The sequence below is a fragment of the Pleurodeles waltl genome, chromosome 2_2, assembly GCF_031143425.1.
Source record: "Pleurodeles waltl isolate 20211129_DDA chromosome 2_2, aPleWal1.hap1.20221129, whole genome shotgun sequence".
NCBI lineage: Eukaryota > Metazoa > Chordata > Amphibia > Caudata > Salamandridae > Pleurodeles > Pleurodeles waltl.
The window spans coordinates 213703526-213722341 of NC_090439.1; the positions used below are offsets into that span (position 1 = coordinate 213703526).

Genomic DNA, 18816 nt, shown 5'->3' on the forward strand with positions numbered 1-18816 from the left:
GACAAGAGTCACTCGCGCATTTTATGTTTTTTTGCCCTAGGTATTTTGTACCTAGGAAGAAATGGATTGCTCCATTATGTAGGTCAGTGGGGATTAGGGAATGAAATACAGCATTACGCTTTTTGACAACTGACAAACGACAAAATAGTTTTTCCAGTTGCAAGATTCCTGCAAAGTGCATGGGCTATAAGAACCAGAGAATTGTTATAATTGCGTCTTTTAACATATTGGTCTTAGATTATATTTATCCAACATAAGAAGTTTTAACTGTTTGGAGTTAAGATATAATGGCCTAATAATTGTATATTTAATATTCTAGGATTTTTAGATTTTAAGAAAAATGGTTGTTTTGCACTGTTTTCAATAACTATGTGATCTTATAACTTATTTAGCTTGCTTAATTATGATATGGTGTTCTGTTGTTTACTTTTATGGCTTTTAGCCAAAATAAAGTTACTATTTGATTTGATTTGAGAACTAACAATGGCACTTTAATCTTTCTTTTTTCACTGAATTTCTGGGTTTTTTGATCATATTAAGCCACCTCCCAACTGTGCATGGCCTTTGGCTGTGCAGAGTGGAGGAAGGGTGGCAGGGCCTGCGCCAGTGCCCCACTGCCTGACTAGCCCTGCTGCACACAGGCTCTGTGGGTGGTCAAGCCCTTATCGGTGACCAACATCTAGCTGTACGAGGCCTTTGGTCAGCCTCTTCGGCAACCTTTGCAGCAGCTAATCCCCTGCTGTGCCTTGTCAAATCCCCTAGGGATATCCAACTCATAATTTGTTTTTATTATATTTTTTACATTTTTGTGGATACAGAATTAATCCCACTATACTAACACTCGTACTGCACCCCATGGTGCTGCAGAAGCATGCAGTGTTTCTCGAAGAAGATTGCAAAGTACCTTGGTACAATGAGGGTAACGTTTCAGTGAATGCTTCTCCAGGAGTGTCCCAGCACCTCATGGAAGAGCTGGGCTGAGTTAGGTCCTGCTGGAGTGCTGTGGTACCAATAGCACAATTTTATTTTATTTTCGCTCCTGTGGGGGTGTCCCTCTGGGTCCACACCTCTAGTGCCAGAGGTCGTGTTCCTGACCTGCCCCCTTAAACCCTGTTTTTTAAAATATTTTTTAGAACACAAACTGAGGGTCTGATTTACAGTTTGGCAGAGAGGATACTCTGTCACAAACGTGATGAATATCCCGTCCGCTGTATGTAATATGGTGGATGGGATATCTGTCACGTTTGTGAGTGAGTAACCCCTCTGCCAAAGTCTAAATCAGACCATGAGTGTCCGAGTCTGTAATTGTTGGAGCCTTCAAGCCAGAATATTCAGAACCTGGAGAAGAGTATCTTGGTATCAAAAGGTTGAAGGTAGAAAAATATCTTGTAGCCAATCAGAGGCCTTTTTTAATTTAATGGAAGTGCCATGCCCATCCATCCAGATATACTTAACCTTTATTCCCTTCAAACCCAACCAGGCACTTCTTTGAATGGATTTCTGAAAAATGGGTGTACAGATTACACCAAATCACAAAAAGCACGCTTCCTGAGTAAAGTTCTAACGTTTTGCCAAATTTGGTGTAATTCTCTTTAGCTGTTTTATCGGTAGCAGAGAGCAAGGTTTGGGAAATCTGCGCCATGGGAACCCACCATTTTCCACCCCCCCTCTCTCCCTCCAACGACAGATTGTTGCAGAATTTATTTTGGGAAAGTTTCATGCAGATTCATCAAACTCCAGCAAAGTTATTAGTAAAACAAAGAACGATCTTCCCTTGGAATCTCTGAACTAGTTATAACTACTATAACTACATAGTGGCATGTATGTATGTATATATATGTGTGTGTGTGTGTGTGTGTGTGTGTGTGTGTGTGTGTGTGTGTGTGTGTGTGTGTGTGTGTGTGTGTGTGTGTGTGTGTGTGTGTGTGTGTGTGTGTGTGTGTGTGTGTGTGTGTGTGTGTGTGTGTGTGTGTGTTTTTATTTTTTTTCACTGGAAAAAACAACGGTTACAGGGACAATATAGTTAGGCCCAGAATTTACTAGTCCTCTATCTCATCACAATACTCTTGTGCCTAAAGCTCCTTGTCATCCTGGTTCTACACTAACTTGTCAACCTTGACCTGATCTTCCTTGTTCAGGTCATCCTGGTCTTAGTCACACAGCTTGGTTGTTCTGGCTGATGTCATCCTGGCCCTCCTTGTTCTGATTCTCCTTTTCCTTCTCATCAGGGTCTTCCTTGTTCAGTTATGGCAGATCGTGATCCTCCTGGATCTCTAGGACTTGATATTCCTGGTCCTCTTGGTTGTGGTCCCACTGGTCTTCCTTGCCTTTGTCCTCTTAATTCTTGCCCTGCTAGTTCTCATTCCCTGGGAATTTTTCCTGATTGTCCAGGCACTGTTCTCTAAGTCGTCCTCACTTTTGGTTTGGTTTGCCTTGCACTGTCCTTCCTCTTACTGGTCTTCACCATCTGTGTTCTCTTTCTGGCTTTGTGTTCACTCGACTTAAGCAGCTTTCTTCTGGATCTCCTTTTTCATTTCTTTGTATGGCTTGTCCTCCTGGACCTGGTCCTCCTAGTCATCCTGGTCCTTCCTAGCCTCCTTCTCATCCCCTTGACCTAGTCCTTAAGATGTTGTTAACATATTCATCCAATTACTGGTGCACCTTCTGGTCTTTCTGGTCTCTTGTGGCATGTTCCGTCTAGGCCTCTCCTCTTTAGCTCTTGTCCTCTGGTTTGTGTCATCTGGTACTCCATGCCATATGCGTTGTCCTCATGATTCTTCTGCCACTGTACCCACTGGTCTGGGCCCTCTTAGTCATTTTGGCCCTAGTACTCCTGGCCATCGAGGTCCAGCTCCCTTGGTCTTCCTGGCCGTGGTCCTGGTCTTTCTGCTGCACGTGGTATTCTGAGCTCCATTGGCATTCCTAGGTCTGTTTTCAGTTGGCTTGGTCCAGATCCATCTAATCCTTCTTGCTGTGGTCCTTCCGGTTCTGGTCTTGGTATCCTTGGTACTGCTCACCTTGCCTTCCCTGCTTATTCCAGTACCCCGGCCCTAATCCTCATGTTCCGAATCTTCTTAGACTTTCTGGATCTGGTCCTGACCCTCTCAGCCCTAGTTCTCCTGCCCCTTGCACTCACGGTTTACATCAACTGACTATGGCTTTCCTTGTTCTGGTCCGGCCACCCTGTTCCTCATTCTCCTGGCCATCATGTTCCAAACCATGTACTCCTGGCTTTGGCTATTCTGGTTCAGTGTCCCTGGTCCTGAACCTCCTTATTCTCTTTACACTGTTCCTCTTGGTCCTGGTGCTCTTCGCCCAGATAGTCCTGTTCTCTTGCCCTTTGTTTAATTTTCTTCTTACAGCTTATCCTTCTCAGTCTGGTTGCCTGATGTCACCTCCCTGGTTGTCCTGGCTATAGACCTCCAATTCTTGTTTTTTTTTAATAGTCCTTGTATTTCTCACATTTCTTTGCCCATTGGCCTGGCCCTTCATTGTGTCCCTCAGTACTGGCCCATCCGCTACCTCCTCCCTTTGGTCATCTAAGCCTGGCCCACCTTTTCCTAGATCACCTCACCCTGAACCTCCTAACCCTGGTACTGTAGGTACTGGTGCTGCAGGTCCTCTTGGTCCATCTGATTTCTTGTGTCCTTGCCCTCTTACTCTTAGTTCTCCTGGTTGGGGTTGTCCTTGTCCCCCTTGACCTCATGGTCTTATTGGTGCTGTACCCTCTGATCCTGGCCCTCTTTGATCCAGGTCCTCCTTGTTCAGGGTCCTCCTGAACCAGGTCATTTTGGTCCTTGTTTTCTAAAGTGGGGGCCTTCTTTTGGTAATTCATGGCTCATCTGACAATATGATCCGAGGAATTACAAAAATGTGTTTAAAGTCTGAATGGGAGCAAGAATACACATTTGTCAAAGCTGAGTTCACCTTATTCTCTGTCTGAACCTGTTGAGTGATATCCTCCTCTGCCCTGGATATGGGTCCCACTAAGATCACCACCAGTGGACCCACATGCACTTAATCATGGAAAATCTTCTTGCCTTGAATGGGATAAGGAGTGACATGCACCTGGGTGAATTAATCCTCTGGCTCTTTCCATCTGTGGTGGATAATACATGGTGATGAAGAGGTAACTCCAGCTGAAGTGCACAGTGAAACTGACGTAGCACTGGCTCAGGAGAAAATCCACTTGGGTAATATAGTTTGCCTTTGATCATCATGGGCAACCTCTCCCCATACTGGCTTCTAAACCAGAAGAAACACCCCACCTGCTATCTTCTGAATCCTGAAATTCAAGTTGTCATTTTCTTCCCACAGATCACCTGCAATGCTTACCAGAGGGAGAGAGTGACTAAGACCAGAGGAGGCTCCTCACTATGTCTTTTCTTATGAAAATTCTTGGCCATCATTAATCCCAAGGTCAAGTAACTTTGTAGGACACAACTAAAAACGGGAATGTCCCATTTTAGACCAACCTTTTCCCAAAAGAAAACAAAAAGTTGCACATATGCTATGTCTCAGCAGACAGACACTGCCCCAGGTGCATGAGAAGACGATGGAGCTTGTGGAAATAGTCTTTCCTCATACACCAGAACTTGAAGAAATATTCCACGCAGGCCTCTAGCATGTATTTCGGAATAATGTGCCACAAGCACCCTAGTCCGATAGCGCTATCTGTTTGAAGAAGACATAGAAGCTTTGCCCTGCAGCTTATTCCCAGGTAAGTCATTTGATCCCAAGCAGCTTTTCCCAGACAAGTCCTTTGGTGCACTGGCAGTCGGAGGATCTAGTCAAGCACTCTCCTGCCAGCTACCACGATGTTTGAACCTGACTCCCTGTGCCAGGCACAAAGGATTGCATTAAAAAAAAAAAAAGCAATGAAGGTCCAAGCCCAGAGAGTCTCTCGGTCTGAAAGGTAAAACAAGGAGGGATGCTGTGCAGGCTTGTGTTGCTATAATGCTGTTAACGCGTCCTTCTATGATAAATTATTACACATTAGGACTCGCTTTAGGCCAATGAATCTTTTGACCCTGTTGAGAGACGCCTTAGGACGAGATAGCTAATCAACATGTCAATCAATACGTCAATAATGTCATCAATATTTATCACAACAGTGCACTTTACTTTAGTCAAAGACATTAATCAAACTCAAGACACCACCATGACCTTGCAGTCATGAATAACCACACCAGTATAGTATGAATTTTAGAGGTTTTATTCCCTATTGGTTACAATACTACTGGCAGATTTATTAATCTCAAAACCAAGAAACACAATAGCAAAGTCACGATATGGCAACTCTGATAAGATTTCATCAAGGCAAGAATCACAAACATCAGAACATAACAAAGCGTGAACATAAACTATTTTTAGCAGAGTATCGTCAACAAAACATTGATTCAGTCATTTGTCTATTTGCGTCAGTTTAGTGAACCCACTCAACTAACCTCTAATTAGCATTAGCATGTTGGGCTTCATGCAAAACAATTTCGTAACACCAATTTGGAAAATATCTAACTATGGTCTCTGTCAAAACAAGCAGTTGGTACCTAGAAAGGAAAAGCAAACAGACAATCACAATTTCATTGTCATATAGTTACCCTCCAAGGTTTGGGTCAGCACTCGGGTTCGGTCTTCATCTTCAGGACATCAGTTGATTCGCCATCAGTCAGGAACTCAATTCACGGGTAAGTAAGGGGCACTTCCCTCATAAGGAGTTAAAGTGTAAAGGGTAGACTAAGGACAAGGATGTTTCTAAGTAAAATCAGCAAAGTCACTAGGCAAAGTCTCTGGATCATATCAGATCGCATCAGCATCTCCCTAACTAACTCATCTCCTACTCCCTAATTCTAATTCACTTCCTGGAGACGGGTTTTATCCCCTTTTCGTTGTACATTCCCCTCAAATCTGGTTGGACAAAGGCTGCACCCCACTATCTTTAGCCAATTAAAAACACATTATGTCATTAAATCTTTCACCCCGCATTAGTTCTCAGGCAGTTTATTGGTCCATATGATTGACGTCTTCAGAGGTAGAATGATTTCATCCTTTTGTAATTCTTTGCGCGTCTTCAGTAAGTAGCTCCATTGTCTGTAGCGGTTTGGTCGACCTTGTATTTAACATTAGTCTACACTGTTGCATTTAGCTAGTACATTTCTACAAGCAATATGAATTTTCATGAGAACGGATCTACTATAGTTACATTCAGCTTCTAGTTCGGAGGAAAAACAAGAGTTGATGTCCTTTAGCAGAGTCAGGCAGCTAGGCCTCAACTCATGCTAACTAAGGCCTACAAGATTTATTAGCATACTTTAATAACATAATCATTAATAATTAGTATAAAACTATTTATATGCAATGATTCATAAACATTAGTCATTTTCATTAGTCCCCGTATACACTTGGCGGCCACTCCTCGTGGTCACATTTCAAATGCACGTTTTAGCAAAATAGGTTAGTACAGTTTTTATGCAGCATTATTATACATTAGGTCATAAACATTTCATGTTAATATAGATTATATAAGCTACGCTCTCTCAATGCTAGAATGGAGGCGTGGCTAGCATTTCCACATGCATGAGTTTTTCCTCTCGTGAGATGGGACCCCATACCTCGTAGGTAACTTGTAAATCTTACATTATGACATGAGACAAAGTCGGTGTTAAAATTGCACTAGCAGTACTGACCATGATCATTAATCCGAGTAAAAGAAATAAAACGTGCCTTTCAAACTTTTATTACAGTAAAGCATCAAAACATTTATGACCGTTGCTAAGTGCAACAAGGGACTGGAGATATTTTTCTAAAACTGGTAACAAGTATGTACTGAATGAAATACAGAACCTATATAAAGAACTGATGGTGCATTCTTCCTGTACTGTGTGAAGACTGGTGTTAATTCTTCTTTTCCACATCTGTGCGCGCATCACATTTTTATCCACCTGGGGGACTACAATCCCTTATCAAAATTTTGTAATTTTTTTCTGTGTTGATTTGATAAATTCTAATTATGGTAAAGCACGTGTCTATTTTATGTATTGTAGAGCGATGTGTCATTAGCCTATTCATATAATTAACGATGTTCAAAAAGTCAGTTCTTGTAACATAGCTTGTTTCTTTTTAGGGGATGTTTTGTTAGCTACCGCTTTCCTTTCATATTCTGGCCCATTTAACCAAGAATTCCGTAATCTCCTGTTGACTGACTGGAAAAAGGAAATGAAAAGCCGAAGAATTCCGTTTGGTAACAGCCTAAATCTCACTGAGATGCTCATCGACGGACCAACGATAAGTGAATGGAACCTGCAAGGCCTGCCGAACGACGACCTCTCCATCCAGAACGGGATAATTGTCACCAAAGCAGCCCGCTATCCGTTGTTGGTTGACCCACAAACGCAGGGGAAAATCTGGATAAAAAACAAAGAAGTCCGAAATGAACTTCAGGTATTGTGCTGGTGTTTCTTTTTTATTATTATTAAAATAGTGATGCTTTCTGTGAATGTATTCCTTCATCATTTTCAATGATGCCATTTAAAATGCGTTAATTCTTTATAAAACAAACATTGTGAAGCCCAAGAGATCTCATCAATTTGAGGGTTTTGTCAGTGTCTTTTGCCATGCGTTTTGGAGTGGAGTGGATGTATGTCGTGTAGAATGGAATTAGGTGGTTGGAGTGGAAATGTGTGTTGTGGAATTCTGGTGAGTGGAATTGTGTGGTGTTGAGTGGAGTTATGTGCAGTGGAATTATGTGGCCTGGTGGGCAGTGGAATTATGTGGCTAGTAATTATTTGGTACTGAGTGTAGTGGAATTATGTGGAGTGGTATTGTGTGTCACGGAGTGTAATTATGTGGAGTGGGTTTGTGCTTCCTGGAGTGGCATGTAGTGGATTGGAGTTATGTGGAATGTTTAATTATTTGCCGTTATGTGGAATTATATGGTGTAGATGGGATGTATGTATTGTGTAGGGGACTTATGTGTTGTGGGGTTATGTGGATTGGTGTGAAATTATGTAAAGTTGAAGTCTGTGGCATGGAATTATGTGGCTCTGAGTGGAAATATGTGCCATGGCATAGAGCGTATTTATGTGGAGTGTTGCTGTGTGGTAAGGAGTGGATTTATGTGGTATGGAGTGTACGTTTGTGGAGTTGAATTATGTTGTGCTGAGTGGTATTAAGTGGAGTGTAAGTATGTTGTGTGACGTGGCATTGTGTGGTGTTGAATTTTGTGGAATTGTGGGGTGTTGTGTGGAATTATGTGGCATGGTGTGTAGTGGAATTGTGCAGTTTGGAGTGGAATTGTTTTGTGGAGTGGTATCATGTAAAGTGGAATTATGTGACATGGAGCAGAGTGGACATATGTGGCGTTGAATTTGTTGCTTGTAATTATGTGGCATGGAGTGGAATGATGTGGAGCGGAATTGTGCAGAGTTATCATACATGGGGTGGAATTATGAGATGTTGATGTGTTGTCTGTAGTGTAATTATGCATTTGTTTGTTGTGGAATTGTGTGATACTTGATTGTGTGGCTTTGTGTTGAGTTATGTGGTGTTGAATGATTTTTGTCTTAACGGACCAGCTGCGTGTGGGGTGCAGTCTGCATCGGTTGGCTATATTATCTAGTGAGCTCTGTGGGACTTAGTTTGCTGTTTACTTGGAATGCAGACAGCAATCTACTGCAGTGCTGAGGGAGCAGCCTTAATGGGAGGTGAGACAATTCTGTTTATCTTTTCTGTCCTCTCAACCCCCTGAAATTACCTAAAACATCTGTTTATGCCTCCCCTGTGAGTGCTCAAGTCTTGAGATGACTCGTACTTTGGGCAGTTGGATTTATCTCCGCTTTGAAGTTTCAGTGGGTCTCCGCTGGGGAAGGTGGGCATGGTTATTAGAGGGGGCTCACTGAATCCTCTGGAGTTACTCAGTGAGCCAGTAATGTTTTTGGATTTCTTCTCTCTAGTAGCATGTTTATTTTAAATGTGCATCTGCAGGAGGGGAAGAAATTAAGTTATAGTAGTCCTCCTGCCAGAAAATGGCAGCAGTAGTTTGTCTGCAGTGATGTCCTTTAAATCTGATAGAAACTTCTAGTTGCAGATTTCCTCCCTTAGAATTTCCCCCAGGTGTCAGACTTGATATGGAGATTTTTCTTCAAGCAGTACTTTTGCGTGCCGTCAGATGGCATCGGCGACTCCACAAGCGTTGCCGGCGTCATGGTTGCCGTGATGACGTCGCAGTCGTATGTAGGCGCTACCTGAGAAGAGCTACCCTCAGTCGCTCTTTGACTGACTTCTGACCCTTTTGTGAGAGTTTTTAACCTTTTGGTACATCGAGGATATCTTCCAGTAAGACCGGTATCAAGCCGTGTGACTGCTGACACCGCATGATGTGATGGAGCTGCACCTCGTTGGCTTGTGATGCCTGGAGTGTGACCACGACCCAAAGTCGTGCTCCGAGAGCCGGGCCATGAACCAGAAGGCTTTGAAGGAGCAGTCCCTAAATCTCATGGCTGCCTGGCACTCGGCTCCATGTTGTTCCCGGTCGCATTTGAGAAGGTCACGAGACTGCTCACGGAGCCCCCACCACTCCTCTTCTTCCCACTCCAAGTCCTCTGGACATTCAGGTCACAAGAAGAAGAAGTTGAAGAAGAACAAACGTTTTTCTACTTCACCTCATCACTCAGACAATGCCATGCGGGAGGAGCATCAACGCTCCAGGCCTCCATCCTTGGAACCTGCTTCTGAGTTTCCAGGAGCCAGAACCATCCCTGCCCAACTCAGGGAGTTTTATGAGGCCATGTTCCTCATTTTTCAGCCGACTGATTCTCCTGTGATGCCTTTGGGCCCGTTAGCAGATCAGTTCTGACACTGGTTGTGCCATCACGACCTTCCCCGGCAAAGACATTGATGCTTCTGACATCAGTCAGGCCCACGATCGACGTTAACCCCATACTTATCCATGACTCTGACCCAGATCCGCATCGACATCGCTCGATGTCAGTTCCTTCTTCTGTGGGGCCTACATTCCCCTGGTTGGATCCTGACCCTTATTCTTATGGGTACAATTATGGGGAGTGTGTAGAGGAGTCGCTGGACCCTTTAGAATTCTACCTGGAGGAACCTGAAATAGACTGGGCACAACAATTGGGTGAAGCTAGCAGTCTGGACACCTCTCCTGACGCTGCGATTATTTCTCCCCCTACCATGGCGACTGAGGAGGGAGCATTGTATTCCATGGTGGTGAGAAGGGCAGCTGAGGTCCTTGGCCTCAAGCTACCTTCTGTGGCAGTCAGGACTAACCTCCTGACTTAGGTGTTTCAGCCTGTAACTTGTACTTCAGGACTTCTTTTGCCATTTAACAAAGCCTTCACTGATGTCCTGCTGGGGACTTGGTCTAGACCCAGCACTGGGGCTCCTGTGAACAGGACAATTGACCTCTGCTCTAGGCCCGTGCCTCACAACCCTAAATTCCTGACCCAACACCCTACGCCAGAGAGTTTAGTAATCCAGGCATCTTCCTTCTCGGGCACATTCCCATCCGCAACCCTTGATAGGGATTCAAAAAGACTGGACCGAATTGGGAAGAAGTTGTTCTCTTTCTCCAGTCTGGCATTGCAGTCTGTGAACACCACATGCTTTTTTGAGCCACTATTTTCATACTTTGAGATACAGTTGTGCAGGTGCCGCGCGCAGGTCCCGGAGGAGGCCTAGGCCATTCTTTCCCAAGCCGTTGCCGACAGCAGAGATGCATTCAAGTTCACAATACATTGTGGGCTTGACAACACTGACTCATTGGGCAGATCGGTTGCATCAATGGTAGCCTTACTGTGCCACGCCTGGTTGAGGACGTCTGACTTTAGGGGATGTCCAGCAAGTGCTCATGGACATGCCCTTAAATGGCACCGCCTCTTTAAATACAAAGTGGACTCAACGCTTTAAGGAATCCTGGGCTATGGCTCGGTCCCTTGACAGCTGCTCCTCACCCCCCTCAGTCCACTTTTCACCCCTTTTGTGACTGCAGAAGGGGCACCCAACTGCGTCCATTTCCCAAAAGCCACCAAGCCATCCATGCTGCCGAGCCTCTGCGTGCCGCGGGCTCCAAAGTGCTCTTGGATCAAGGATCTAGAGGTTCACCCAGTCCACCACCACCCCCGCTGCAGCCTCCAAACATTCCTAGTCCTTCACACTCTCCTGGACCAGTTGGAGAAAGGATTCACCATCCCCTTCCCCACTGGCAATCCATGACTGACAGGTGATTTTTGCAAATAGTCAGAAGGGGCTACCCCCTCTCTTTCGAGAATACCCCTCTGGCAATGCCACCATCTTATGACCGGATGACGGAGGATCACTTGGCACTTCTCTGCAAGAAACTACTGCTCTCTTGCTCAAGGGAGCCATAGAAAGGGTCCCTGTGCCAGAAGTAGGTTGTGGTTGTTATCCCGCTATTATCTGGTGCCTAAAAAGGACATGAGCCTCCACCCTATCGTAGACCTCCGCCCCTTCAATCTCTTCCTCAGAAAGGAGAAGATCAAAATGCCCACTCTGGCTCAGATCCTATCTGCAGTGGACCCTGGAGACTTGATGGTAGTGATGGATTTGCAGGACACCTACTTCCACATTCCCGTCCTGCCTGCCTACAGACGTTACTTGCGGTTTGTGGTAGGTCACAGGTACTTTGTTTTCCATGCTCCCCTTTGGCCTTACCAGCGCCCCTCTGGTGTTCATGAAAGTGATGGCAGTAGTCGCAGCTCATCTGTGCAGGCCAGGAGCTTCAGTCCTCCCCTACCTCGCCAACTGGCTGTTGAAGGCACGCTTGCCCCAGGCAGTTGTCTCCGACCTTCAAACTACTGCAAACCTCCTGCATTCACTGGAGTTCACTATAAACATGCCAATGTCAAACCCCACTCCCTCTCAGACGCTCTCTTTTATCTGAACTGGTCTGCAGTTTTGGGCCTATCCTCCTGAAAAGTGAGTCAGGATATTCAGGCTATGATACCGATGCTTCAGCCTCTTCTTCTGGATTTCGGTGAGAAAGACTCTGAGGCTGCTGCGCCTCATGGACTCCTGCATCCTACTGGTCTCTCAGGCCAGAATGGCACGTGTGGCTATGCAGTGGGACTCAAATTTCCAGTGGGGCAGCATCAGGGGAATCTCTCCAATATGGTCAAGACACCGGGGGAACTACGCAAGATCTGCAGTGGTGGCTTTAGAATTGCGATTGGGTCAGAGGCAGATCTCTCTCCCATCCCCAACCAGATCTCACAGTAGTGACAGATGCCTCACTACTGGCATCGTGTGGCCACATGGGGGAGGTGGAGATCAGGGGACTCTGGTCTCCAACTGAGACCGGGCTCCACATCAGTCTTCTGGAGCTCAGGGGGATCAGGCTTGCATTGAAAGCATTTCTTACCTCTCTCAAAGGGAAGGTGGTGCAGGTGTTCACGGACAACACCACCGCCATGTGGTACTGCAACAAGCAGGGCGGGTTGGGGCCATGGGCCCTTTTTGTCAAGAGGCTTTGTTCATCTGGACATGGCTGGAACTTCAGGTCATATCCCTTTTGGTTCAACATCTGGCAGGCTCTCTGAACGCCAGAGCAGACAAACTCAGCCATCGATGCATGGTTGATCATAAATAGTGTCTCCATCCAGAGGTGATGCAAGGTCTCTTTCAGCAGTGGGGAGAGCCTTAGTTAGATCTGTTTGCCTCTACAGAGAATTCGCAATGTCAGCTGTTTTGCGTGCTGGAGTTTCCAAGTTGGCACTTGCTCAGCAACGCTTTTCATCTTGAGTGGAACTCAGGCTTCCTTTACACCTTTCTGCCAATATCACTTCTGCCCAGAGTTCTGAAGATAATCAGGAACGACTGGGCCCAAGTAATCCTTGTGGCTCCGGACCGGGCACGAAGAGTATGGTATCCCGAGCTTCTGAGCATGGCCATTGATCCTCCCATCAATCTGCCTCTTCAGGAAGATCTTCTGTCGCAGCAGGGGGGATGCTTCTCCACCCAAACTTGTTTAGTCTCCGCCTCCTTGCGTGGAGATTGAGCGGCGCCAGTTGACAACTTTCGACCTTCTGCCCAAAGTCTGCAATATTATCTTGGCAGCCAGGTGTCTCTCCACCAAAACAGTATATGCCTGTTGTTGGAACAAATTTGTGGCATGGTGTACCAACAATTCTGTTGATCCTCTCTCTTCACCTCTATCTGAGTTTCTGTTGTTTATCCTTTCTCTTGCACAGAAGGGCTCTATTTTGGTCACCCTTAAAGGTTACCCGTCTGCCATCTGTACCTTCCTCAGACTGCCAGATCAGCCCTCCTTGTTCAAATCTTCCATTGTTGGGACGTTTCTTAAGGGACTTACCCACATGTTTCCCCCTACCCATTTCATTACACCCTATTGGAACCTGAGCTTTTGTTCTCACTTACCTTATGTGTACTCCCTTTGAACCTCTCCATAACTGTCCTCTGCGGCTTCTCACTTTGAAGACAGTCTTTCTTATTTCCATCACCTCTGCCCCCAGAATGAGTGAGCTACAAGCACTCTCTTCAAAGCCACCCTTTCTCTCTGTCCATCCTGATAAAGTGGTGCCTCGTACTAGGGCCTTTTTTCTTCCCAAAGTGGCCATGCCCTTTCATGTACGTCAATCTGTCACCGTGCCTACTTTTTATGTTCCCCCACATCCTTCTTATAAAGAGCGTTCTACCTCAATCATACCAAAGATTTCCAGATAGACAATCAACTCTTTATACGGTTATGTGGATGCGAAGAGAGGACGGACGGTGCAGAAGCACACAATCTCTTGATGGGTTCTCTGCATCAAGATGTGCTCCACTTTGGCTGAGGGTTTGTGTGCTCATTCCACCAGAGCAACTGCTGCAACCACAGCATTAGCACGTGGATTTTCAGCCCTGGACATCTACCAAGAAGCAACGTGGGCGTCCCTGCACAAACTGACGAGACACTACTGTCTGGACTGTCAGGTGTGCAAGGATAGCTACTTTGCCCATTCGGTCCTGCAGGACTTCCTAGTCTGATCTTAGTTTGCAGCCCACCTCTGGGAACGGCATTGCTTTGGGAACGGCATTGCTTTGGTATCTATTCTAAGGTAAGGAATTTGTAACTAGAAGTCTCTATCAGATGATCAAGTTACTTACCTTTAGTAAAGAATTATCTGGTAGAGACATTATCTAGTGCAGGTTCCTTATCGACCCACCCATCCTCCCTGCTCTATGAACTGAATTTCTAGGGACAGGGATTCCCTTTTTAGGGCCATATTTCTGGTGCACCAATCTCAGTGTTAATCATGGCTCCGCATTACTGGCTTGGAATGTTGTGAAAAGAAACTCATGTCAGCGGACCGGGGTGGGGTCTAGATACGACTGTGATGTCATCACAGCGACCACGATGCACAGGCAGTAGACAGACAGCACCTGGTGGTGAGCATGGGTACTGCTCGAAGAAAAATCTCTGGGTCAAGTCTGACGCCTGGGGAGAAATTCTAAGATAAGGTGCTTTCTGCAGCACACATAAAAGGAGGAAAGTGTTTGTGTAGGATGTGTCCCTTCCTTCACAAAAACAATCATCCCCACAAAGCTAGCACTCTTGCAGTATAGTGCAAGGGTATCTGCATTGGCGCATGGCAGCAATTTGTGTGCTAGCACAGGGGGAGAGGATAGAAATGTGCCATTTCTTGTAGATATGGTGCATTTCTGCCCTTTCCCTGTGGCGCAGGGCAGCGCAGCAAGGCACTTTCTGTGCCATGGGCCCTGTGAATATGGCCCACTGTATTTACAATACAGAGCTCCATGGCACATGATTTCACAGATGCATCAGAAATTCGGATGCATCTGTTGGCGCTAAACTCACGCATTGCTGGACTAGTGTCAAAAAAATGACTGCATCAATTCTGCATGACTTTTCCCTGTGGGAACGCCTACCCTCCATACATTGTACCTGACACAAGTGTCAGTTTGTAAATCTGGAGCAGTTTAAAAGCACTGCTAGCGCCACTGCTGGGTTAAAAAAAAATTACGTAACAGTGGTGCAAAGGCCTTGCAGAAAGTGATTTCTTTTTCTGGCTTCTACTGTGGATTTAGTTTCTTTAACTTTTGTGGTAAGAAATAAGTGTTTTACAACTTAAGTGATGCTCATTCCTTCTGGCTACATGTCTACACCTGGCCTAAACTGGTTGTAGCTCTCTCTTATCAGACCCTTCTTGGAAAGTGGGGGGCTGTGCAGTTGCTGTAATATAAAATAATTGAAAGTCACTGGGACATTTTATTAATATACATTTTGCATGTACGTAATGAAGATTTTTGTGCTTGTGTTTCTAGATCACATCCCTCAACCACAAGTACTTCCGAAACCACCTGGAAGATAGCCTTTCTCTGGGACGACCTCTGCTGATAGAAGATGTCGGGGAGGAACTTGATCCTGCCCTGGATAATGTGTTGGAGAAGAACTTTATTAAAACAGGTTCCACTTACAAGGTAGAAATCCACTAAACAACAATCTGGTGTAATGCTGACAACACAAACATACACTATAAGATGTTTATTTCTTACGCTGCCTCGTAAGGGTCACTGTAGTTTAATATTAATTTCACTTTAAAATGAGTGTTGAGATGAAGCAGGTTAAAAATGTTCTGCAATATTATAGAAAAAAACATATAACTCAGTAAGGATCCCAGGTGAAGGAAGTTTAAACATGGTAAAAAATATATGCTTTTCAGTTTCTGTTTCCTCCTGCTCTTTACATATCACACAGAGCCAGCAAGATAAACAGCGTTATTGTGGTTTCCTCTCAGTTGTGCTTCTATGATTTGAAGCAAGTTAACATAAGACAACTTCTTTTCTATTTGGACCCCTATTTGTATCCCTTATAGCAGATTTTAGATTGAAAACATGCACACCTAGCTGAGGTAGGAGTCTGTTGGCCACTAGAGGGAAATGTTTCTCTGACATAAAATATATTTGCTTCGAATTCTGGGCACAAAACTAGACAGTGTTTAAGACCCCATATTCTAGATTGTAGATAGCTGCGGTCAGAGTGGGGCTACCTTCAGTAACATTGCAATCCTATCTTATCTGTCTGCTCTCAAAGTATTTAGATGTCAACAAAAAGTGAATCACAAGCTTTGCAAGACAACTTTGTAAGAACTATGTTGCAGGTAATAGACTGTGTATTCTGTAATGTGCAATGGCTAAGTGAAATGACACAGGTCTCTTGATGCCACCAAATGGGCCCAATTTTTTTACGACATTGATATTGCATTGATAGTAAGTATCAGTGAGCAACCATGGATTAACATGAAATGTTTTCAACTGGGTCCATAGTAGTGCTCAGCTATGAAACCCACAAAACTTTATATGAGGGTTCTTTCAATAAGTTCAACCACTGGCAGTTGTTTGGGGTAGCATGCCAACCCATCATTCTTTTGCCCACTATGCCATTTCAGATTAGACCCGACCTTTTGCAAATCAGTCTTGGTACTGCTTCAGTGGGAACAATCCAGCCCGAACTGCCAACCCAAGTCCTCTCTGAACAGGAACACAAGCAACCCAAGTCCCCTTTTGGCCAGATTGGGGCTCTTGAGCCGGGTGTACCTTGGTTCTAGTGGCACAGTGAGCATAGTGCCCACGTCTGGGTACCACCCTGGACCTTTTAGGGCATTAATTCAAACACACAAATGTGTTGGGAGGATACTTGCAAAAAGCCTAACCACTGGTAATTGATAGGGGTGGCATTTAAACCCTTTTATGTGTTTCATGTAATGCCAGAAGTGTTGGCCAAGTGTGTGGCCAAACATGGGTCCCATGCTCATTGTGCAACTAGAAACAAGGTACACCTGACTGAAGAGCACCGATCAGGGTGAAACCCATCTTGGGTAGCTTGTGTTCTGGTTGGACTGTTTCTATTGGAGCAGAGTCAAGACTTATAAGAATATAACTGGGTCCACACTGAGGTGGCATGGTGGGCCAAATAACGATGGGTTGGAATGCTACGCTGGACAATTGCAAGCGGTTAAACGTATTGCAAGCATTCCTCCCATCACCTTTTGTGTGTTTGATGTGTTTTTCTTGATCATTCTTTTTTATTAAAGGCGTATTCTTGGCCGGGCATAGTTTTACACTAAAACCTGGAAACATACAATGGATAACTGTAATGATGCTGCTTTGACAGACTTCTTAATATCAGCAAAGCTGTGTAAATTATGTTAATGGCCATACTTGTTCATCTGTGGTCACGCGTACTAACCATTTGCTCACTAACCACTCTGCAGTAGTGATGTACTTCCAGTTAACCTTCATCGCTTTTCCCAGAAACTCCCCGAGAAAGATCAGCCCCCATAATTGCAAGATAAGCCCCATAATCTGACACCGTGTTTAGCTTGCCTCTTTCTTCATCCTGTCCAGTTCGGTGGTTGAAAGAGCACTTGTCCCCGGCCCACCTTTTCACCATTCATTTTACCCCAGAACTTACCTCTTTTTGGAAACCCCATTCAGGAAGAGGGTTCGACAGACACTACCAAGAAAATCAACTACTCATAGAAGCCAAAGTCTCATTTGTGCACATTAGAGAAAATAAGTGGGCCTCATCATCTAAGTCACCATCAGTACCTCTATAAGGATCCATTAGTAACCATTCTTCCCTATAGCAGTCTATCCCCAAATCAGCATCAATCAGTGGCCAGCAATATTAGGTTTGCAAATATAATCATACATCATTAAAAGTAGCCATGTGTTCCTCATGCTTGTGAATTGGCTATTTTGAGAAGCTTGTTAGTTTTCCTCAGCACAAACTGGATTCAACCTGCAGTGAGGTAAGCTGAAGGCTCATCTCTGTGGTCCTAAATCTGTAAAATCCATATTTGAAAAACTTGGATGCTGTAGAAGGCTGAGCATTCGGATCATTTTAAAGCTTTCTCCACCCAAACTGCACTTACTAAGGCCTTTGCTCATCCCTCTGCCAATCCTTCTTAATCAGTGCAAGCACAAACATCTATACCCCAGGTAGCACACTTTTACGGGTGGGTTGTTGTATTCCCACCAGTGTGTAAATCCATATTTACAGGTGGGTGGCATTACAAGTTGAAAGATTTTTAACACATCTGATTATTGAATGGGCTAAACACCTCAACCTTTGTTAAATTTCGGTAGGTCAAACCAGCCAATATTTAGCAGAAGAAAGGTATTCAATGTTTACTGTATATCATGTGGATTTTGGTGGGTTAAACATAATAAAATTGCATTATATTCCACACAAACTCTTAACAGGTGCTATTTACCGAATCCGATAAAAGACGTGCCCTGTCTAAATCTACTACCCACTCTCTTACGAGTAAATGATGAGATTGCCCCATAATGCAACCAAAACCACCAGGCCATTCTCTACTTCAATTGCGTAATGTCTTAAAAACCAAGACCGTGAAATGCACCCTTAGACAATGGCTTAGAGACTACTTCCTTTCTGTAGCTGTAAGTTACAGACACCCACCTCAAACAATTAGCGTTATATGAAAATTCTTTCACCAAGTGTGAAACAGCTATTATACACAAGTAAAACATATGTTGATTGTTTGACTCACATACCTCTTGGAAACAGCTGCTTTACGCAATCAAAATGTAAGAGTAGCAGGGTGTAAGCAGAAAGTGTAGGTGATTGGTGCTGTCATTGACTAGTACGTAAAAGAATCCTCCGCACTGCACCTCCCTAGATACAGTGGCCTAGGAAGAGAAGTAGTCCCCAGTTTTGTTGCTGGAATTGTTTGTGTGGAGAAAAGTTTAATTCATTAATACAAACAGTATTCCTAAATGAACAAAAGGAAC

The 18816-nt window shown here is 44.6% G+C and overlaps 1 protein-coding gene across 1 annotated transcript in view; it reads left to right on the top strand.

The window, feature by feature from the left end:
* DNAH5 (dynein axonemal heavy chain 5) overlaps nt 1-18816 on the top strand; it is a 4110061-nt gene that overhangs the window by 3559931 nt on the left and 531314 nt on the right. Inside the window, exons 63-64 of the mRNA XM_069219645.1 lie at nt 7124-7440; nt 15322-15477. Of these exons, the coding sequence (XP_069075746.1) occupies nt 7124-7440; nt 15322-15477 (473 nt within the window). The remainder of the gene's footprint in view (nt 1-7123; nt 7441-15321; nt 15478-18816) is intronic.